This window comes from Anabas testudineus, chromosome 2 (genome assembly GCF_900324465.2).
Source record: "Anabas testudineus chromosome 2, fAnaTes1.2, whole genome shotgun sequence".
Classification (NCBI taxonomy): domain Eukaryota; kingdom Metazoa; phylum Chordata; class Actinopteri; order Anabantiformes; family Anabantidae; genus Anabas; species Anabas testudineus.
The window spans coordinates 24,073,002-24,096,597 of NC_046611.1; the positions used below are offsets into that span (position 1 = coordinate 24,073,002).

Genomic DNA, 23,596 nt, shown 5'->3' on the forward strand with positions numbered 1-23,596 from the left:
CCAGAAGACAAAATATAATGGCGCAGAGAATGTTGCTTTGATGTAAGACATCAAACACGCAAGAAGAAAGATCATAAAGGTGTGGTGGAATAAAGGACCAAACAATACACAACTCTACTGAATCTTTTAATAAGCTACCTCTATTTTGTCAAATTTACAGACTGATATGGATATGACCATTCTTGCAGCTAATTACCTAAAGCACTTACACACAATACCAGTAAAGGAAATAGATTCAAAGATATAAATGAACAAATAGAGACACAAATTATCACAAAAAAGCAAGAAAGAAAAAAAAAAAGAGTCAAAACATTTGAATGTATTATCAGCAAAAATGTACTAAAACATAGCCTACTCATAATGCAGAAAAAATGCCTGTGAGCGTTCTAATATTGTCTATAATGTGTTTAATGATCCATTAATGATTCATTAAGTGTTTTGAACTACATAATTACATGATCTATGACAAAGCATTGTATTATTTTGTCTCACATGTTTTTTTTATATAATTACTATTACCAATAATTGATACTTTAATAATCCCCTTAGGAAAATTGTTAGTGGACAGGCTGCCCCCTTCAGGGAGCCATGGGTTCAGGGTTTAGTGTCTTATCCATTGAGGAAGGGGACCTGGAATCAAACCATCAACCCTGGGGTTCATAGACAACTGCCATACCAACTGAGCTGTGGATGCCCCATGCAGAAGAAGGTGTGATGTTATATTATATCGGTCATAATATAACAATCACGCTCCGGTTAAGCCTCAAAGATTAAGAACCCCGAAAAGGTAGTATCATCATCTTCATCAGCAAAGAGCCCATTGAAGAGCTCTCCTCCAGCCACCTGCAACCACACCTTATCTCCCACCTCCAGGTGCAGCACAGCACCCCCTGCTGCTTGGTCCTCACTGCTCTGGTAGTTATCCATGGTGTGAATAATCTTTTCCCCATTCTTCATGAGAACCACTTTAACATTTCTGGAGAAGACAGTTATATGGTAGGTAAAGAAATAGGCTCCTGCTACAGAGGAAGTGAATCTACCTGTCTGTGGGTCGTAGTGATTCTGGCGATTGTAAATAATCTTGTCAAACCGGATCGGTGCATTGGCTGCTGGGAGTTTTGTTAGTGCTGTGAGTCCAACAGAGAAGGCGCTTTTAGAGACAACAATTTCATCTCCCTTCTCACCTTTATCACCCTTCTCACCCCTAGTCCCTCTGTCACCACGATAACCAATGTTGCCTTTGTGACCTGGAACACCTATTTCTCCTTTAGGGCCTGACCTGCCATGGGGTCCTGGTGGTCCCTGAATGCCTCTGTCACCTTGAAGACCAATTTGTCCCTGTGGACCCTCTGGTCCAGGCGGCCCTAAATCACCTTTAGGTCCATGAGGTCCAGGCAGCCCAAGCTCTCCCTTATTTCCTTTCAGGCCGATGGGCCCTTGTACTCCTTGGGGCCCCATTTTCCCTGGAAGTCCTCGTTCTCCATTATCTCCCCTCTTACCTTTGAGTCCTTCTGTGCCCACAGCACCTGTAAATGACAAACAGACAATAAACCTACCCATTCTTTAATATTTAAAATTTCCCTCAGTGCACTGCAATTGTTACGGTTTGCCAGGTAAGGTGAAAATGTGTGTGTATATATATACAAATATATCATTATGGATATACATGTACAGCTGGTAGAAAATACATGGATGTTCTAACACTGATATTTTGAAGATTTGCTTATTTTTTAATGGCACAGTTTATCCTGCAGATGCATACCAGGATATCCTTTGTCTCCCTTGTGACCATCATTGCCTGCTGGTCCAACGGGCCCAAGTTGACCTTTTTGATGATGATGATGATTGAAACATGATAATATCATTACAAACTGTGAAGTTCAAGCTTAAAACTTTAAAGAGAATGTGCATAAGGGCAAGTTTGATAGTCAAGCTTTTCTCTTCTAATATTACCTCGATCGCCTTTGTCTCCTTGAAATCCATCTCGCCCATCTCGTCCAGGTGTACCGTTGTGCCCAGGGTCCCCTGGTATTCCAGGGTATCCACAAACACAACCTTTACTTTGGGTTTCTTCCAATGCAACACACCTGACCACCATTAGAAGGAGCAAAAGAGTAACTATAAACCTCTTCTGAAACATTATCTCTGATGTGCCTGTCTGCACCCGTCTCTCAAGACGAATATTCCACAAATGAAAACCCTTTCAGAGAAGTTCAAGTAAGTGCACAGCTGGCCTCATGAGCACATGTCCATTGCATGTGTACAATACAACAACTAATCTTCAAACTATCTTGAAAGAGGTATTCTCAAGAGCATTGTGGAACCAAAGAAAGGACACTTATCAAGTAAAACATGAGCTGAACAAGAACTTTGGACAAGAGTGACCTCAGTCATTTTAAAGCTATTCCATTGGTCTGACTGTACTTTTGGCTTAATTATTGAGTGTGTCAGTTAGACATCACCTATGTCCCTGTGTCACCAATCTGGCTGAGGATAATAATAAGCTTACTTGAAGTGTTTGTGAGGGTCAGACATGCATTCATTCACAGACACTACCCTGCTTTATAGTGAAGAAAAACAGGATATTATAGTTTAGCAGGTGATTATATGCTTTTACCCCACATTTACATGATAGTGTCATATTATCAATAAAGCAATAAGAAGATTTACACCTTAGAAGACTAACAACTGTTCTGTTATTGTCCTCTTTTTAAAGCTGGGCATTCAGGTGGTTTTGTTTAGTCACTTAATATTAACAACTAGCTAAAATGTTAATTCATACATGCTTTTCTCATGTTCCATTTAAAATGCCAGCCAATAACAACTGACCCCATAAACCAGATCACTGACATCAAATTTTGAGCTTTGGCTGCCCAGAGTCTAATGACACTAGAATGTCATCAGTACAAGGCCTTAGACAAATGCTTTGGCTCACTCTCACCAGCCAGACTCTATCTATATGTTAGATCACATGTATATCATGTATTAGCCATAGTCAGGGCATTAATCTTGATCACTTAAAAACTCTGCAAAGGGAATACAGACAACCATTCCTAGAAACATACTGTGGTAGTTTTAGTTGGTCATTTCTTTTCCGAGACCATCTGCAAACCTATACAGATGTTACTAAACAGCATGATTGGAACAGGTATCGATTTAATCTTGCTCAAAGGCAATGTTCTGTTGGCACACATTGTTGATCTAGGACCATCTGGTAGAGGAACCACCAATATGCTGTGATGCTGCTCTCTTTTTCCCCCTGCCTACATTGAGAGCAGAAGGGATAGGCTCCAGTGAGGAGCTGAAACATAAAAACAAGACAAGAAAAAAAAAAAAAAAAAAAAAAACCCACAATGCCGCATACACTCCTGATGGCAGCAATTACAAACCCTAGTTTGTTTTACACAGACACCCACATAGGTTCACATACTTTTATTTTTTCAAGAATTCTCTCATAAGCCTCCAGATATAAATATATTTAAAAATATAAACATGACAACACAGAAAAGTGCACACTCAAGCAATGTCTTTACCTGGGACCAGTAATGGAAACTCCATATGGTACATATTGGCTACTGCACATTTACTTTCTTGAACACAAAATGGACACATCACAGATAAAGATGTAATTAGCAAACACATTACAAGGCCATGGCACAGAAGAAATGAAACTCACTCATACTTTGAGGCCAGTACTTCAGAACCAATCTCTCTGCAGTCTTATAACCAGGCACAGCATGGGGTTGATTTGGTTACAGATGATACTGCAACAAGTCTTCAGACAAGATAGCAGAGACATCGGCCACTGAGTTCCATTAGACTTAAGGCTAAATAACTACATAGTAACAGTGCCTCCTAAAACCATCATTGATGACAAACGTCAGTACAAGAATGCATTCATACAAATAGAGAGCATACAACATGCTGTAACAGTGGTGTACACTGATGGGTTGTTTTCAATGTTCAGTTCTCCATGAGAACAATTTGATGGTGACTGACTTTAAGTTCCACATTAAGTAATCATTAGGATATTGAAAATAAGGAAGCAGAGTTAACAAAGCCAGGGAGGGGACAGCACATGTCAAAAGCAAGGACAGGATCGAGAAGGAGGCTCGAAGGAGGACATTTACAGACTCTGACATCATTATTATCACTCTGTCTGGGAAAAGCAGCAATTCCAGGGAAACTGAGGTTAAGCGGGTTCTACAAAGGACAGGAATGTTTTGGGGCACAACATTTGTGGTGTTAGTAGAAAATAAGGTCTGGAGGTCCGATCAGGGACAACTTAGGTAGCAAGTGGTTTACATGATCTGACGGTGCATACCATAGCCCGTCATACCAGCTTGGGAAGCCCCGCGGTTGCTGCCCATCTGCAAGCCGATCAAACTCTGGCCTTGGCGTAGCTGCTCTTCAGTAAACTCTCGTCGATACCCCTGGGCTTTCCTACAAACACAAAAATGTAAATGGTAAGGTAAAGGAAAATGGGAATACAATTATGAAGAATATGATGCCTTCATTATATTATGATGTCCTCTCTTTACCTGTGGAACCAGTCAAGGTCACCTTTGTAATGACCATCGTCCTTAGTGATGGCCACACTCCCCAGAGCCATTAAGGTCCTTTGCACTGCTGCCATATCCTTCCCTATTGCCAAAACAACATTAAAATTATTTATAATTGCATAAAATGTATAAAGACAACTGTTTACAAAGCTAGAAATTAATTTAAACAACAAACAAGTAACAACCAACTATATCTTGGTTTATGAGACATCTCTACCTTCCCAGAGGTCCACAGTTTGAAAGATGTCAGTGGTTGTTACTCCATAAGCTTCTGCCGCGTGCAGGAACTGAGAGATCTTCTCCATTTGCTTGAAAGCCATCTGTGTTTCTGGAATCTTCTTGATGGGCTCCTTCCCCCTCGGATAAAGACTGTTGATGAGTCTACAGAGGATCTGGGACAAAGGAGATTGGAAAACTACATTGGTTGAATAAAACTGACACAGTAACCATATCAAATTCCAGGTTCAGAAAGGAATGGTTCAGCCTGAGATAATCGGCATTTGTTATGTATAAATTAATATTGTGGTGTATAATGACAATTTAAAGCTGTTTACTGTTAACATGCCTCTGTAGAAGTAAGACAAAAAGGCATTTGGTTGTGAAAGTTGACGCTTTGACGTTGTTCAATTCTTCTCTGTTGAGTTAGTTGTTGGAGCAAAAACTGATGTCTCTGCTTTATCTTTGCTGGATTACTCTTAATGATTTTTTTTTACATTAGAGTCAGCTGGAATGTCAAGCGAGAAGGCTTTACGGCACAGTGCAGGGTACATTTTATAATTGGATGTTAATTAGGTCCTATGGTGCTAAGCATTTTCAATGAGGAGACAGAAGAGCTTTCCATCAAAGCTGTCAGGGGTTACTAATGTATCTTCTGACAATTTAAAGAGCAATTAGTAAAAATATTTTATGAACCAAAGGGTATAAATACCCTTGATTTCATAGTAATTTCTAATTATACATGTTATTGTCATTACCAGTTATTGGATGTAGATTCATATGCATCTTTTTATACATTTAGAATGAGTGTACCACTGCAATAGACAAATTTAATTCATTTTAGGGTTTAATTGTCCTACATGTAGAACAATATAATTTAATCAACCCAGTCTAAATAACTAGTCCTATAAATGTGGTTTCTTACTTAAGTCTCTTAAACGTGATTCAGCTGGTAAGTCTGTTGTGGCTTAAATAATTCATTGGTGACTTCTATTTTAAGCATTGCAGCCACTCACTGTTCCATCCATCAGCCATTTCTGGAAGTTCTGCTTGCCTGGCTGCGGCTTCTCCACATTTCCTCCACACTGTGCAACTATCCAGTCCACCAACTTCTGCTCCAGGTCGTTGTCATACTTCTGCTCAATCTTCTCTTGCACCTCTCGGCTCAGTCCATAGCTGGGCCCTCTGTTTGCCATGGCAGCTCTTGCAACACTTTAGTAGCCTATATGTAGTTTAGAATAAGCATGAAGAGAAATAGCAGGTCGTCACATTATACAGAAACAGCAACAACTGCATAAATAAGGCAATGTCCCCATACATATTTTAGTACATTAGTGAGCTTTGGATGATTAATTGTATTGAGGACTAAATACTTCCCTGTTGACTACAATAAAAAAATGTGAGCATTGGCTTTTGAAGAAAAGCCTAAAAATAGGCTTTCCCCTGTCTTATATCTCTCTTACAGCTCACTAACCCACCCAGGCGTTTCTCTGGAAGCGGTTGCAGAGAAGGGTGTGGTCCTTGGCAGCTGTCCTGCATTGGGACCTGCCCTGTTATCGCTATGGCAACAATCAAGCCTGTTTCCGGCCCACTGAGTGCAGAGATGCGCTGTAGAGGATGATGGTTCAAGTATGACCTCCAGGAGGCTGCCATCATGACATCATGGGTTCATTAATCGAATTAATTTTCAGACCGTGCAAACACATACAAAACATGCATTTAGGCTGCACGGTGTTCGCCCGTCTATATTTAGCCTGCAATACATTTGAATTAATTACGTCAGTTTTTTTTTTTCTCTTGCCGCATATAAAAGGTTTGTGTTCATTTTTAATTTGATTATTTTCGCAGTTTCTCTTGGAAGTCGCAGTTCTGCAAGTTAAATTCGCTCAATTTAAATAAAGTCCCGCCATCCAATGTTATGACACCACATTGCCACGCACTCTGCAGCTTGTTACTACATTTCACAAACCAGAAGGCAACTGCGCAAAGCTCACATTGTAGCTGCGACACTACATCGACTACATAAACATTATAAGCAATACGTCACGGGCTAAAAGCAGTTTGATTCAAGAAAGACTATGAGCACTTACTAAAGAGGAGAGAGCGGCCAGATTCGTCCCGAGTCACAGTGTTAGTTCCGCTGAGCTGGGCAGGGCTGAGGATGCTGAACTGCTGAAGCATCCATGAAGTGCAGCACAGGGGCGTCGGGCCAGACTGGATCCCACGTTCTCCGGGAGGGGCCAGTCACTCGTTTTATATGCCAACTCCTCCGGGAGGGGTACGCAGTCAATATAGTTTGCGACCTGACACAGCTCCTGGACAGTGGTCATTGTAGTGCATGCTCAGCCTGAAGCAGCATGAAGTGACAGGAAGCAAAGGCATATGATGGTGCCATAATAATTTGATTTAATTTGAATTTAAAACTGTTTTCAAACTCCAGCCAGTACCGGACATTAACCCCATAATAAACCTATACATCAAAATTACTTACTTAGTTACTTTCCTGCTGAGCAGTCTTTTCACCTATGTTGTCTTGTTGGGATATGGCAAATAAAAGTATGTGAACCTTTTGGAATTTTAGTTTTCTGCATTCATTTTTCATAAAACGTTATCTGATCTTCATCTAAGTCAAGAGTATTAACAAATATAACCTGCCTCAAATAATAACACCAAAAATGTCTGATCTTTCATGTCTTTATTGAGAACAACCATAAAAACCTCTTGGGACTGTGGTTACTCTACTAAGAAGTGGGCTGCTAGTCAAAATGACCCTAAGAGATCAAGGAACATTCATCTATGAGGTAAAGAAACAACCCAGAGTGACAGCCAAAGATTTGAAAGCATCATTGGAACTGGCTGACATTTGTTTATGAGTCTATGGTAGGTAAAACATTAAACAAGCAGGGTGTCTGTAGTAGGGTACTAGTTATTAATTCCAAGGTTTTTATGGTTGTTCTCAATAAAGACATGATTTTTTGTGGTATTTTAAGCACATTTGTTATTACTCTTCACCTATATGAAGATCAGATATTTTTTATAAGAAGTGAATGCAGAAAACTACAAAATTCCAAAAGGTTCACATACTTTTTCTTGCCACTCTAAGTCTGTCTCTTTCTTATTGTCTGCCACTAAGGCATACTGTTGGTTGCAGCATCTGCCTCTTAGTTAGAGTAATGAGAACCATTTCTCTTTGCTTATTGAATTACAGTTTTTTGTGGTAGATACACGTTCTGGTGAAATGATGCTTTCAGAGTGCTGTGCTCAGTGGAGGGGGGATGTTGCCTTATTTTAAGCAACTATAGACAACAAACCAAGTGTGGGATATACAAAGCATTTACTGGTAAACGAAGACGTGAGCTGCACAAATCTGCTTTAAGTAAAAACTATAATGCAGAGCAACTCATATGTCAACGGCTTGCATTACAATTATGCTGTATGCTTCCATAAATCTTTGTTTGATTTCAGTTTTGACACAAAAATGACTCTATAGCTCAAGCATGAGTTAAAGGTCATAGCTGCAGTTAAGAAGACCTGAGAGAGTTAAGTGGTTTGTCTCACTCCATTGAGCATAGTACAACTACTGGCCAATTGCATGTTAATAATTACCAGTCGAGTGGCTCCATAGCAGGCCTCTCGATGACTAAAGGCCAAGAGGTATGAGAAGTCACATAACAGAATGCTCTGCTGACAAAACGTAATGTCACATGGCTGTATCCAACAACCCTTGATCATTCTGAGTGACCACACAACTATTTACTTTGGTGACACTCTCACATATCACAGTACTTAACATGTCTTCTGTAACATGGCTTTAAATTTCCAACAACTGTAAATACTGTGAACCATAGCAGTTGAATATCAGCTGCACTCTTAGTTCATAAAGACAACTGATTATGTTGTGTCATTTGTGGTAACAGACAGAGACCTGCACTCTTGTGTGCAGAGGTTTTATTGGCCAAAAAGCTTGAAAGGTAATTAAAAAAGGCACAGGAAATCCAAGAACCCAATTAGGAAGGGAAGGAACACAGTCAAACAGTAAGAAAGGTGGCAGAAACAGCAGCATTGCCAGACCTAATAATGGCTGACCAACATAACACATGATATAATAACCTGGAACACATACAAATGAACCTGAAGATATAAGTGAGCATCTAGATAGAGAACTCTGAAAGAGAACTCTCTTTCATTATAGCTTGCAAAGGGACACATGTAGAAATAACAAATGACACATGATGTACAGGGAAAAATACAGAGATGGATAAAAGGTCATGTTTGGCAGAGAAACATGCCATTGTTTGGTAACTTGATTGAGGCTTGGTTTTCTGGTAAACACAGTCCACTATTAAACTTGACAAACTCTCAACCTTTCTCCCTCCCCTTTCCTTGCTCAAACCATAGTGGTCAACTTGTCTATGAGATCGTCAACAGTGTAGACCATGAGCTTTATGTCGTCCTTTTCAGACATACGGTGCTGCCCATGTCGCCGGAGGATAACATCTACATCAGGACTGAGGACACGTTCTGCAACCTGCATAGAGATGTGCCAGGGGACGTCCTCATCTTTGAGCCCATGAATGAGCCGTACGGGACAAGTGACAGGGATGGGGCTCTGGAGCACACAGTGGTTTTCTGCCTCACGCAGGAAGTCCATGCTAAACTTGTAAACACCCTCCTCTGAGTGTTTGGTGGGAACTGTCCACTCTCCCTTCTCCTCAAACTCCTTACGTGCCTACAAATATAAACACGGACAATATAAAACCAAGAAAATAAGAATTATTCTGAATTTTGTGATGAATCTGCTAATATTTAATTTTCCAACCTCCAGAGGAAGAGAATTGAACAATGTCACAAGGTGATCAGCGGCAGTGGAGATGCCAACCAGCGCGGCAGTCTTTTCTGGTCTTGCAATGGCTGCCAGCAGCATGAGCCAACCGCCTATACTGGAACCCACCAGTATCTATAAGTGAGCACACAGATTGTAAATCTACGATCTAAATCATCAACTGTTTAATAAATGATTCAACTAAAACCTTCTTCAAAAACACAAATTGAAGACATCACTTTACAACACTATGTTATAGTAGTGGAAGATAAGAAACATACTACTGTGTATATATGTATATATATGTATATATGTGGTAACAGAGTGCCTCCTACTGGAGACATGGTGGAATAGACATTAAATACACATTTCTTTAATTCATTCATTTCATCATTTGCTAATTCCAAATAAAAACTTCATAGTGTTGTTTGTATGTAGAATTCACTGCTGGTGTGGAACTACAATGTGAGCACACACAACAGTGTTAATATAGTGTAAACAAAACATGATTTTTTTTCTCATTTTGGTACCATTTTACATAAAAAAAATAATCAGATTACCTGCATGGAAATTAATTATGGCATTATACAAAATTCAACATTTTTGTACTGGTGAATTTCACTGGACATTACACAGATGCACTTGTAGACTAGTGGCGTCTATATTTTGTATATTGCAAACATTGCAAAATATTATCTTTCTTGACAAACCTGTTTAAAAGAACTTAAATAATTGAATTAATACATTAAGCTTTTTATTTCTACCCAACAGTGCACATTACTGGGAGCATGATTCATGACATTATGCTACTACAGTAATTGTAATACACAGAAACACGCCGAGCAAAATTTTCAAAACAACTTTGAAAAGAGGGCATGATTGAAAAAATATTTACCTGTGGCCCATCTGCTAACTCATCCAACACAAAAAGGACATCTTTTTTCCAGGTACCAATGGTTCCTTCTGCTAGCACCCCCTCCGAGGCCCCATGTCCTGTGTAGTCAAACCTAGAAAATGTAAACAGAAAAGTCCACGGCCATGGGTATCAGACTGGGAAGCATGGACACAAGCTGTGAGAGGCAACAAACAAGACTGATTTAGATTTTCTTAAACAATTATTAAGTATATTATAATTAAGTACAGTACATAAATACACCACACACAACATGTGGCCTTTATCTGTATCGATATACAAAAACTTGGGAAATTAGAGGTTTGGAACAGTTGAAGGTCATTTTAAAATGCTCATATTAATTATATTATTGGTTTTGGGCCCTCACACATTACTAGTTGCTGTTTTTGTGTGGGTCATTTCTCAGGTTCTTTCAGGTTTGTTGAAATAGGTGATCCATCTCAGTAAAAAAGAAAAGTTGTTAAACCTCGGTCAAATGAAAAAGGCATATAGCACAAGACCTGTTGTACAAGCAAAACAGCTCTGTAACCACAGCATCCAAAAAATATGTTAGATTTGCTGTTATGTTTAGGCATAAAGCAAAATAGGACAGCATATGAAGATGAATCTACTATTCAGAGTAACATTCACATTTACTGTTTATTTACGGAGGAACGACACTACATATATGTTAAGGTGGCAGATCTTTTAAGTGGCTGTAACACACAAAACAAATCTCTTATTTCTATTAACCACCTGTCAGCAACCAGCTTTAAAAACAACTTTAAATACTGGCTGCAATATTTGTGTTTGACCTCCTGTTCACTGATCAAGGCTACAGGAGAGTGGCTGTGGTTGTGTGGTGCACTTTGGAATAACTGTGTTGGAATCCTGGAAAAGCAACTTTTCTGCAGATTTTTCTCAGTTTTTAAAGATGAAAACTGAGACTAAGGACATCCAAATATTCATACCTACGGGCAATTTAGAGTGACCAGTTAAGGCTAACATGCGTGTCTTTGGACAGTGGGAGGAAGCCAAAGAAAACCCACAGAGAGACGTGGGAGAACATGAAACCTCCACACACAAAAGGCACCCGACCAACCTGTGGATTCAAACCCGGGTCCTTCTTCTTATGAGGCGCTTTGAGTGCTGACCACTACGCCATCGTGCCTCAATTATAGAACAATGTTTTGATTACATATTCAATAATGATTCTTCAGATTCCTAATACATGTTTGCTCCTTTGCCTTTCTTCAGTAAACATCCCCTGTGCAACATATTATGTAATATTTTGTGGTAGTTAATTGTTGTAAATGATTCATGTAGGGCTGCATGATGTGTAAAATGTTAACTTTGAAGAAACTGATTAATTACAATGTGCATAAAAAGTTGATTTTAAGTTATAAAAGTTAAGTAGATGATAGCTGTCTATACGAGCCAACTTGGGTCACAACAGTCATGAGAATAACTACAATCTATGTGGACTCAACACAGTTTACAGGACTGTGGTGACTCAGAAAGGTGAGCTGACTCTTCAGGTTAATCTCTCACACAAATGGATCTTGTAGCTAATCTAGTGATTGCAACTAGGGGAGACAGACGGAAAAAAACAAACAATCAAACAAACAAACAAAAAACATTCTGCACACTGATTTACATTTAGTCTTTTGGCAGATGCTTTTATCCAACGCGACATGATCTGATATGACCTCTCAGTGTGCATTTGTTGAAGAGATGCCTCTGGTGCAGTGTGCAGACATTATGAGTGTATGATTTCCTTTCTGCTGCGGGGATAAGCTATAGGCAGCTGTCAGCCCATCGCTTGTCAACAAACGGAAAATATGGGAGCACTGTTGCCTGGCAGTTCTTGAATGCTTGTTTGAGTTGCTATCCGTAGTCTCTGTGCAACTGCATAATCTATTCTTTACAATATGCATTTATGATGATGCGCTGGTAAAGTCAACATCACATGTATTTCAAAAAATATATATGCATTGTACTTCACTTGTAAGTCGCTTTGAATAAAATGACTAAATGTAAATGTTTTAGTTGAGAGAGAAATAAATCCTAGAAATAGGGTTTACAACATCTCATACTAAAGGAAACAACAATGCTTTTTACTTGCTAAATATTGAAAAAAAAAAGTCAGTTCTTGTTATAAACTTTGCAAACTGTTTTACACAACATTTATAAGAATTCGCAGTAAGTAAAACAGAGCTCAGTGGGAAAGATCAGTGCCACCTTTTCTCCCCCACGGTCTCAGCGTGTGTTGGGGTGGCTCACCTGAGGTATGAATGGCCTAGTGACTTACAAAACTCCTCTAATGCCTCAGCTTTCTGCCCATTCATGTTGGAGCCATATCCTGGGAGGAAGACCACACCTGGGCTCTTCCCCTTCACTCTTCTATAAGCCAGCTTCGGGAGATCTGGTCGTGAAGCGTACTGGATTGTGGACTTGTGTCTTCTGTCTCCTGGTTGTAAAAAGTGCAAAGTATTAATGCTATGGGGGGGGAAAGCGTGTTATGTAAAGGACTAAACTATGGGGCAGCAACGAACAGTTCAAACACGTCACAGCCAATTTTATGGGAAATACCAACCATTGCGGTACATTTAAACACATACATCAAGCTAATGACCGTCTGATGTGCGAGAATCAGCGGTTTCAGGCGCAAACACTGCACCGTTCACATGCCCTACATATTTAGCACGACGAAGTCTTTGCGTGCCACACCCCCTCCTCCGTTTAAACACCGCAGTTTGAACACAGGCGTTTTAAAATGAACTGTGCCATCAGCAGAGACTAAAACCGACCTTGCAACTGCTTCGACGACACAGCGGCGAGCCCTCCATTACTTAAAATCTGAGAAAGTCCTCTGCGGCAGGACCTCAGCGCGACGGCTGCCATACTGCTACGCGACCACTGAGCAAGTCTCGCGATAGCGGCGGGTAACTCTCGTTTAGCTCCACAGTTGTAGTTCTCGTTGGCAACATAACCAACAAACACCAGCGATGTTGAATCAAGTATTCAGATGTTTTCATGTAGGACAAAACTTGCAGTGTGAAAGAAATACTCAATTACAAACCCCGGTCATTTATTCTGTATGCAAAATCCTAATCTCCAAACTTAGACAAGTGCAGGGGAGCAAAAAAGTAGGATTACCTTAGTAGATCATCCTAAAATATAATATAAGTATAATAATATAACTATAACTTTTAAATACAGTATTTAGCTTTTGTTCTTACTCAAGCAATGATTCAAAAAACAATAAACTGTATTAAGTGTATGCAATTAACTACTGTATGTGTGTTACTTTTTAATCTATGAAGGCCGACAAAAGCCTAAAAGTGGGTCTTTTTATGAACATGAAGTGAAAAACTCTTTGTTGGATTCTGTATCATCATTCATTAAAGTAGGAATAGCAACAGACTGTAAAAACGCTTTTTCAGAAGTGAGAAAAAGGGCTGGATTATAAGAGTTCCCCTCTGCTTTCCCATACAAGACCTACAGACTGAAGGAGACACATGGTGACACATGTGTCTCTTTTTGGTCCTTTTTCAACGGCCCGTGGTCATTTTGTGTCACTTTTCAGTAAGTGTTTTGGTTATTCTTTTTAGTCTGTTTCTGGATGTGGCAAATTTATTAATTTCTTGTATTGGTATTTTTTTTTGTCTCTGTGGCAATTTTCTAAGTCTAGACGATGTTCTGAGAAAACAGGAAATTTGCCCAGTGGCCCCTTGATCTGTCAAGTCTCTGGGCTTTTGCCCAATAGACCAGTTTCATAATCCATCCATGCCTGTGAGTGTATATTACATATCTTTGTGATAATATAAGATTTTTAATAGCAGTGTGTCAAAATGCAGGTGAAAATGAGGGAATTGTATGCACTTTATATACAATTACAAACTACACACAAGCTATACACAATCTATCTATAATGCATCATATATTATAAGATCATCCTGTGTTTTTGAATATTTAAAAAAATGTAGTGGGACTTCAGTTGCAGAAAATGGAAAATACTCAAAGAAGGTGCAAGTAGCCTAGCACTTGAGTAAATGTAATGAATGATTTTTCTCCCCTGATACAAAAACCTTTTTGTAAAAAATTGATTATTATTTTTACATTACGCTATAGAAATCCACGCGTCCATCCATTACTGGGTTTGACTCCCCACTGAAGAGGTGACTGCACATTTTATTGCAGAAACATGTGTAGATATCGAATAAAATCAAAGTAGCGGGGCACTTGTGGGTTTGTGACCGTCATGTGAAGTGTTGGTTTGTAACATGACTCGGAGCGTCACAGGCGGAAGGTCACGGAGCAGCAGAACAGAACGGAAGCGGGAGCGCGCAGCCTGTCCGCCATTGTGGAATATGGTTAGGGATATTCCAGTAAGACGCTAGTCAGTTTCAGATTGACTGATAAAAAACCATCTGTGGCAGGATCGTCCGCAGTCACTGACACCTTCTCCACGGACACCAAGTCTCCGTTTCTCGCAGCCAGAGGATCCTGATCGTCGTGAGGAACCGAGCGCAGGGGGAAAAACGTCGCCTTGTAACATTAACAGAGTGATTGGACAACCCGAGAGACGAGCCAGGAAAGCACCGAAGTGCAGAGAGAGAGAGGCAGGGGAAGTCGTGGACAGTCTCACAAACAGCGGTCAGTTTCGGTTCCTGGAGGATGTCTGCGACCACAGTCGATCAGGTTCGTGTACTGACAGCTGAACGATGCTACACATTAGCCGAGCGGCGACATGAAACTTTGCCCACCACAGTTTGATCTGATCACTTTGGCTCGTCGGATCAAACTGGCTCGAAAGTCTGTGATATTTGATAGCTGTTAGCTGAAATGTAGGCCGACTGTAGTGCCAAGCAACTCTAGCTGTAGCCGGCTGCCAATGCGGCAACGTTTACTGGATGTCGGAGCGTTTGACATCCGGTCAATAACGCAAAGCAACCAGTAAATGTTAACATCCGGGCTGATGGCTGCAGCCTGAGGTCACTGCTTCACAGTCAGCTGTCATATTTTACTGTCCATGTAGGATCCAGTCTACTGTGTTTGTCATGTATTTCCTGTCGTGATATGACAAGAGTCTCACCTCTTTTTTCCTGTGCTGCACGTTATTTCAGAGACCTAAAGGACAAGGAAGTAAAGGTAAGGGTGACAGCACTACATATGAAATGGTGCAGAACCTGCTTTTATAAAATGTGTTTGTTTGTTTTGATCCAGAATTAGCTAACATGCTATTAGGGTACCTACTATCTACTGTTTTGAAACTGTAGCCTAAACTGCAATTAGCATTGCTGACTGTCCTTATTTCTGCATTTGTTTTTCATTTTATATCACACCACATGATATCTTGTCACAATGTAGATTCGATCCCTACAGTCCTGTAATATATATTAAAACCTGCCATTAATACATATAGTTTTAACTTCTTTAGAATGACATAAATAAATTATGATTTCATGTCCTCTCTTTTCCACCCTTAGTGCAAAATGGATCAATGCATCAGAAAGATGGTGTGAACGAGGATGATTTTGAGCCTTATCTAAGCGGCCAGACAAATCAGGTAACAGCATACGTGTTAAGAAGGGCTATATTTAGTTGGCACTCTGCCTATAACCTCATGCCAAAAGCAAAATAGTTACCCAAGTTGAGGTTTCAGCCATCTAACCTGTCGCTAATGTCATTTCCTTTTGCTTGAGATTTTCTGGTTAGTTCTCAAAGATTTCAGATGTTGCTAATTTCTTTATCACCCTGCCTGTGATTCTGTTCACTACACTTACTGCTTGTCCCTCTGTTCTACACAGAGTAACAGCTATCCACCAATGTCTGACCCCTACATGCCCAGCTACTATGCTCCATCCATTGGTTTCCCTTACTCTCTGGGAGAGGCTGCTTGGTCCACAGCAGGAGACCCCCCAATGCCCTACCTAACTACCTACGGACAGATGAGCAATGGGGAGCCACACTTCATCCCCGATGGTGTGTTCAGCCAGCCAGGTGCCCTGGGGAACACCCCTCCCTTCCTCAGCCAACATGGCTTTAACTTCTTTCCTGGTAATGCGGACTTTTCCACCTGGGGTACCAGTGTTTCTCAGGGACAGTCCACACAGAGCTCAGTCTACAGCAACAGCTATGGGTACGCACCCAGCTCACTAGGTCGAGCCATAACGGACGGACAAGCAGGCTTTGGAAGTGACACCCAGCTCAGTAAGGTGCCGGTACTGAACAGCATTGAGCAGGGAATGACAGGTTTAAAACTGGGTACGGATATGGTGGCAGCTGTCACCAAAACTGTAGGCTCACCCTTAGGAGGCACAGCAGGTATGAGCAGTATGGCAGCCAATAACCTTCCTCCGTCTGTCAGCTCGTCCACACCTAAACCTGCCTCCTGGGCAGCCATTGCCAAAAAGCCGGCCAAGCCACAGCCCAAGGTCAAACCCAAAGCCAACATGGTGATGGGGGTAGGTGCCACCATTCCCCCACCCCCCATAAAGCACAATATGAACATTGGCACATGGGACGATAAGGGCCCTCTGAACAAGCCCCCATTAGCTCAGACTATGATGCCTCCACAGCCTCTGGTGCAGCAGCCCCTCCTAGCTCAGCCCCAGCCCTTGCTGCAGAACCCTTTGCCCCCACAGCCTCAACACCAGCCTCAGCACCAACATCAGCCCTTCCAACTCCAGTCTCTCCATTCCCCCCAACACCCCCAGCCTCTCCCTCCTGGCCCTCCACACCTGCACCTCCCCTCTCAACCTGGCCCCCCGCCGCCCCTTCATCAGCAACAACCCCAGCAGCCTGGCCCGCCTCCCAACCGTTGGGTGGCTCCCAGGAACCGGGGTGAGGGCTTCGGTCTGGGTGGGGGAGTCCCACTCAGTGCCTCCCCTTGCTCTGGAGAAGTGCATCCGGTGCTGGAGAAACTCCGCGCACTTAACAATTACAACCCCAAAGACTTTGACTGGAACTTGAAAAATGGACGTGTTTTCATTATCAAGAGCTATTCGGAAGACGACATCCACCGATCAATCAAGTATTCTATCTGGTGCAGTACAGAACATGGCAACAAGCGCCTGGATGGCGCCTACCGCTCACTGGGCAACAAGGGGCCCCTGTACCTGTTGTTTAGTGTCAACGGCAGCGGGCACTTCTGTGGCGTGGCCGAGATGCGCTCACCGGTGGACTACAATGCCTATGCAGGCGTTTGGTCTCAGGATAAGTGGAAGGGCAAGTTTGAGGTGAAGTGGGTTTTCATCAAAGACGTGCCCAACAACCAGCTGCGACACATCCGGCTGGAGAACAATGACAACAAGCCAGTGACCAACTCCAGGGACACTCAGGAAGTGCCTCTGGAGAAGGCCAAACAAGTCCTTAAAATTATCGCTACTTACAAGCATACCACCTCAATCTTTGATGACTTTGCACATTATGAGAAACGTCAGGAAGAGGAGGAGGCTCTGAGGAAGGTGAGCCAAACACACGTTTAAAGAGCCCTGTCTTCTTTAAATAGCTTAAGGTATACATGTCAAAGTGTAGTTTAGTTACCCTTTAATTCAAATGGAGGCTAACTTTCACTGGGTATCTGCTTCCGGCTGTAGCCAGATTGTAATCAGCTGATCTTGTTCCACCTGCTCTGAGACAGAGGTTTTAACTTCGTGTTGCTGATTGAACAGTCTGACGTGAAGTTCCCAGAGGCCTGTCAGCAGATTGACATGCCGCCATTACTCATAAGCAGGTTCAGGAAACCCTGGTTCCTCATCAGCCATCTTCTGCCGTCGAGTCTGTGTTGATCTGCCCAGTGTGGAGTTAGATGCATGGAGGTTTCCTGAAATAGCCCACATTCCTGGCATTCCTTCACTCAGACAAAGGCAGATGTAGGCTCTGATCTCCCTTTGAATGCCAAGCCTCTCTGCTCTCCACAGGCTCCTCATGCTTTATTAGTTTTTAATGTAAGCCCTTGGCCTGCAAACTGGCTGTAACTTGCCTGAAAGTTGGCACAGTTTGCCTAAGATGTTTTGATGGGTTTATTTAAAAAATGTATCCCCGCAAACCTCAAGATAAAAAGCATGATTACATTGTCTGTGCCCATATTTCTAAAAAGCACACACACTGTGTAAGCCTGCACCCTACGGGGGAAACTAAGATACGTATGTTGCAGTGGTAATAACAGTGGTGTTCCATAAATGTTAGTCTAAGTAGTAAAAAACTCAGTGGGATGCTGCTGCTGTGGAAAAATAGCAGCCATGGAGTGAATACCATGTTATCATTGGTAGCTTTTCGCTGCATCCATTCTTAGATTCAACAGTATGCTAATCTAATTGCATTTAGAGAACTCCCATCACTCCCCCCTTTCTCCTGTTCCAGCATTGCCGGTGCTCCAGTGATGCTATATTGACTCCTCACTGCTGACCTTGTTAATATGCGCTGGATTACTTTCTCATAAATATTTCAAGTCACTGTTTTCAGGCTTCTGAAAACAACCTGTCAGTTGAAAGCCTGTTTCATCCTGTGCAGACGTTGCACGGTGCTGCTCTTGTAGCCATGACCTCCTACATGACAGCATCGGCCGGGCAGAGGCCTCTCCCTCCTTAGCCTGACAAGGTTAATTGTTCTCTATTGTTTGGCCTGTCCTTCCCCAACTTTGAGAGGTGTCAAACCAGCACAGCTACCTGCACTGTAACACCATCTCTAAGTGCTTTACTTAAGATAACTGCATCCAAATGTTGTTGCAGGCAGACTTTATTAGTATGACTAATCTAGTAATTAATACATAGGGGTTCTCCTTTCTTTATTTGTTGTAGATTTTAATACAGAAGCTTGTGGCACATTCGACTAATTTGCTGTGATGTTTAATGTTGTATCACATTATAGAAGATGAAGTTAATTGGGGCAATTATGCAATTAGGTTTTATTACCTTGAAATCAGTCAGAGTATTACAGGTACTGGGATAGAGTTACACTGGTGGGTCTCACTGGACTTTTTCTAGTTGACTGACATGGACATCCACTCTCTTACAAAGACATTGTTCCAATTGAACATATGATTTTAAGTGAGCCTGAAAATCAGATCCCTGGGTTGTTTGTGCGCTTCTTTTTACTTGCACCATCTTATCATTGCTTAGAGTTTTACTGCATTCCACTTTTTTGTAATTCATGACACAGCCTAGAATATTTGAGATGTATTGCAATTACCCAGCTTTTTGAGTATGTGTGGTGCCAGTCTTGTGCCTATAAATGACCAAGTGAGGCCTATTACAACAATCTGTGGCTGTGGTCTCATGCCTCTAGTGTAAAGAAAGCCAAGCATTTTAATTAATACTTACCTAAGGCCCAGTAAAACAAATTTAGTTTTTCTTTTTTCTTTTCTTTAACAGAGTGTACTCTCTTGTTCTTTGTCTTAACTTCTACTCTCAACAGAGACCCAAAACCATCCACTGATTATCTCTTGTTTTTTTTTCTCTTTTCAGGAACGTAATAGAAATAAACAGTAGCCTTCAAGCAAGCGCTCTGCTAGAACTGCAACACTAATGATGTAGGACCTTAAATAAAACTTGCCTAACCACAAGGAGGAAAGGCTCTCACAATCTTTCGCGGAAGATGACAATGTATCTGAACACTTGAACATGACAATAGCCTCATCTGTATCTGTTGACTGGTGCATCAAAATCCGTGTTCCCGACTCACAAGAGAAACAACGTAAACCACTTTTAAAAACTCTGTCTCTAAAGCACTTTGAGTCCTTCTAAGCAGCCTCTACCAATACCCTTAACTCTCTAACCGTGTTCCTTTTTTGATTTTGTTTGTGAGCAACTAACTGACTGACGCAGTAGTCAGAATATTTCACTGGGCTTATTTGTAATTTTTTAATGCCTCAAATGTTTGGGAAATTGGTGAGCTTCATCAGCTCCTGAAGAGAATTAAAGATGATATGTGTAAATTGATCTTTTACTTGAATCTGTATTCAGCCATCTGACCCTCCTCAGACAGAGGCTGCGGATGATTGACAGGTAGGACAAAATAATTGGGAAACAGCCACAATCATGCCAATCATAGGATGTATCCTCCCTCTACCTGTTCCCTCCCTCTCTGCATCCATTTGTGTGTACCAAAAGATTACAGTTATGCAGGAGGTTGGTGAGAGCCAGCTAGTGCACATGTGTGATTTTCTCTCTCTTGTGGTTCTGTCATTCTGAAGTGCATTTGTCTGAGGAGAAACCTGCTGCTCTGTTAGAACTGGCAGTGACCTACTTGGATCCTGTGGGTATTTTTGCTCTGATGTTGATGTACTCTAACGTACCTCAGGCTCAGTCAAACTCTGTCCTCAGCAACTCTTAGCACTTTTGGGAGAACCCCCCACATCACCCCTTCTGCTTAGCTTGACTGGGATTCCCCCAAAACAGCGAGACATCAACTGCAAGGATGTGACAGTTTTCTCCTCTAGGTAACTCACTAGCTAAATAAAAATTAACCATGTTTAGCGCAAATGTTGTCTGTGTTTTTCCTCCTATTTTTAATGTATGAATTCTATCTGTGCTTCAGATTGCAGTGTTACACACCTTGTCATATTTAAAAAAACACAGTCTTGTCCTGCAGCACAAGAAATGTGTCCAAAAATCAAAAACAGATTTGTGTATCATTAACCATTTCTGTGTCCCCTTGGAAGTGCTCAACTGGACCAAACTAATATCTGTACAAAGTACAGTTAATACAAATGCTGACTACATAATATATGAATCACGTGTGCATTCTGCATAATCAGAACATTCAATTCTGATAATCAATCAAAGTACTTCGATACCTTTACCTAAGTGAGTCAGTAAGTTTATCTGGTCTGATGAACCTCAGTTTCAGCTATGCCATCATAATGACACGAGGGTGCTCTAAAAACACGAGAGTGATTTATCTGTTGAGCATGGTTACTGCACCATTTCTTACTGCAAGTACTGATTAGAAATGAACTGAGAAGCAGCCAGGCATTAGTGACATTGTGACATTAATCACCTGGCTGCTATAAATGTTTTCCATTTCCCATCTCTGGGCAGCATCATACAGTATATGAAGTGAATCTAGCCATTAACCTTAGGCTGTTGCATGAAACACTCATGGCTCAATATGATCACAAAAAAAAAAAAAAAAAAAACTTAATTAAAAATTAAAAATTACTTAGAGATACTAGAAATGTGTGAATATTGATAATTCTATAGAGGTGCAAAATGATTTGATGAACAAATCCCAAAGGAGACACATAGCAAAAAACACACAATGACACAAAATAAACATAAACAGACAAAATGTGTCCAAAAAGAGTTGACCAAAGCACATGTTGACCAAATTAGTCACAAAATGACAACAAATTCTTGAAAACAACCAAAAAGAGAAAAGAAGGAAAATGACCATAAAACTTCAAAAATAATACACAGTGGCCAGTGTGGCAGGCCTATGCTATATTTAAACTAAGGACACGGTTTCAGTTCATAATTCAATATAACAAATTCTTTTTTTACAGTATGTGATAAGAAGATATACATGCTTAATTGTGCTATACATATAGAAGAAAAAAAACTAACATTTTCAGAAGATAATCACAAATACATGTTTAAATTGTTGGTTGTTTTACAATTTGTATGTGGTCAACAGTCAACTTCATCATTAACACGTGAAAATGATGATGTAAAGCTTTATGAACCACTCTTTTACAACTTGAGCCCGATGAATGAATCCTGACATTGTTATCTTGGAGTATGCCCGTTTAATCAAGGAAGGAAAAATCCACTGATGGAATAACCTGGTCATTCACTATATTCAGGTCGTCAGCTGACCTCATTCTTTGGACACATAATGTTGCTGAACCTAGACCTGACCAAGTGCGGCAACCCCAGATCATAGCACTGCCCCCACAGGCTTGTACAGCAGGCACTAGGCATGATGGGTACATCACTTCACCTGCCTCTGTTCTTACCCTGATTCACCCATCACTCTGGAACAGGGAAAATCTGGACTCAACAGACCTCATGGCCTTTTTTCTCTGGACAGTTCTTAACCCAGTTTTAGTAGTTTCCTCAATCTCCTTAGATGTTTTCTTTGCTTGATTCATGACAATAATTTGACACTTCTGAAACAGATTAACATCTTTTACACGACCTCAGGATGCGTCTTCAGACATGGTTTTTTAAAAAATGAGAAGCTACTCACTGCATCTGTTAAATAACTTGTTGCCAACATAATCATCCATGCAGTAATTATCCAATGGGAGGCTTTTATATATTTGCTTAGTTAAATCCAGGTGGTGACTTTTTTTTTGGACGGGCAGTGTATATACCTACTGTACATGCATGAATGCCATTTCTCAGTACTCCTAAAATGCTGTTGTAAAATCACAATAAAATCACAAGTGATTTCATGCAGTTACATTGAAATCATATATTTTATCATATGAAAAATAGATGACATCATTTTGATGTGTTAATGTATTTCTCCCTAATATAAATAACTTGTTTCACTGTCTGACCACCAGAGTGCGCCATCACAACGTGCTTGAGCTGCTAAGCCATCTTTCTTTTCAAGCCGTCTGACTCCAAGAGACACAATTATACCGGGATGAGAAGCACTTGTTGTGTTTCCACAGCTTTCTGGAGCAATTAATGCCAGCCCGCCAAGCTGTGCGACGAGAGGGAGAGAATAGAAGGAGAAAGAGGATGTGAGCGCAGAGTGAGAACATTCCCCCTTTATGTTTGTCAAGGAGGAAGAAAGACCTATAATTATAACATTGGAGGCAGTGGATTGCAACTTATCTCCTCTGTGGGTTAATTTGTGCATCCATCAGGTTTTCGCAGGCAGCCTTTGAAAAGACCACACTCTTCCTGCCTCCGTGTGTTTGCCATCACAACAGACAAAACTAGTCTAAGTAGGGAACTTGCAATTTAGTCGCCTCACAATTAGTGGTTGTGCGTGATGGTGCTGAGATGTAGAAATTCTTAAAAATGCAAAACAGTGAATTAATTAGAGACCTCTGATGTGATGTTGATTTTCAGCATGCTTCTTAAAGCCATGAAAAAGTCGTATGATAACATTTAATCTCACGTCTTTTTACTGTTTCAT

At 41.0% G+C, this 23,596-nt stretch overlaps 4 protein-coding genes across 6 annotated transcripts; 1 reads left to right on the forward strand and 3 right to left on the reverse strand.

Moving 5' to 3' along the window:
* Window positions 1–123: 123 nt before the first annotated feature.
* Window positions 124–2,346, reverse strand: c1qtnf9 (C1q and TNF related 9). The gene is made up of 3 exons (XM_026361442.1): window positions 1,954–2,346; window positions 1,763–1,825; window positions 124–1,526 (listed from the first exon to the last, which is right to left on the reverse strand). Exons 1-3 carry the CDS (start codon window positions 2,138–2,140, stop codon window positions 757–759), a joined length of 1,020 nt encoding a protein of 339 aa, XP_026217227.1. The 5' UTR covers window positions 2,141–2,346; the 3' UTR covers window positions 124–756.
* A 1,099-nt stretch (window positions 2,347–3,445) lies between these two features.
* Window positions 3,446–7,079, reverse strand: tagln3b (transgelin 3b). Of its 3 annotated transcripts, none has more exons than XM_026361467.1 (5): window positions 6,869–7,079; window positions 5,795–6,000; window positions 4,780–4,954; window positions 4,542–4,644; window positions 3,446–4,443 (listed from the first exon to the last, which is right to left on the reverse strand). In XM_026361467.1, exons 2-5 carry the CDS (start codon window positions 5,972–5,974, stop codon window positions 4,302–4,304), a joined length of 600 nt encoding a protein of 199 aa, XP_026217252.1. In that variant the 5' UTR covers window positions 5,975–6,000; window positions 6,869–7,079; the 3' UTR covers window positions 3,446–4,301. The 3 variants fall into 3 exon arrangements, with proteins under 3 accessions (XP_026217252.1, XP_026217253.1, XP_026217254.1); XM_026361468.1 differs by lacking the exon at window positions 6,869–7,079 and adding an exon at window positions 6,257–6,321; XM_026361469.1 differs by lacking the exon at window positions 6,869–7,079 and having other exon boundaries at window positions 3,446–3,775; window positions 4,325–4,443; window positions 5,795–5,974.
* Window positions 7,080–8,709: 1,630 nt separating this feature from the next.
* Window positions 8,710–13,579, reverse strand: abhd10b (abhydrolase domain containing 10, depalmitoylase b). The gene is made up of 5 exons (XM_026362022.2): window positions 13,303–13,579; window positions 12,776–12,962; window positions 10,496–10,607; window positions 9,598–9,735; window positions 8,710–9,507 (listed from the first exon to the last, which is right to left on the reverse strand). Exons 1-5 carry the CDS (start codon window positions 13,394–13,396, stop codon window positions 9,166–9,168), a joined length of 873 nt encoding a protein of 290 aa, XP_026217807.1. The 5' UTR covers window positions 13,397–13,579; the 3' UTR covers window positions 8,710–9,165.
* Window positions 13,580–13,867: 288 nt separating this feature from the next.
* ythdf3 (YTH N(6)-methyladenosine RNA binding protein 3) lies at window positions 13,868–20,982 on the forward strand. Its single transcript, XM_026362021.1, has 5 exons — window positions 13,868–15,196; window positions 15,622–15,646; window positions 15,985–16,064; window positions 16,306–17,964; window positions 19,966–20,982. Exons 1-5 carry the CDS (start codon window positions 15,173–15,175, stop codon window positions 19,987–19,989), a joined length of 1,812 nt encoding a protein of 603 aa, XP_026217806.1. The 5' UTR covers window positions 13,868–15,172; the 3' UTR covers window positions 19,990–20,982.
* Window positions 20,983–23,596: the final 2,614 nt, after the last annotated feature.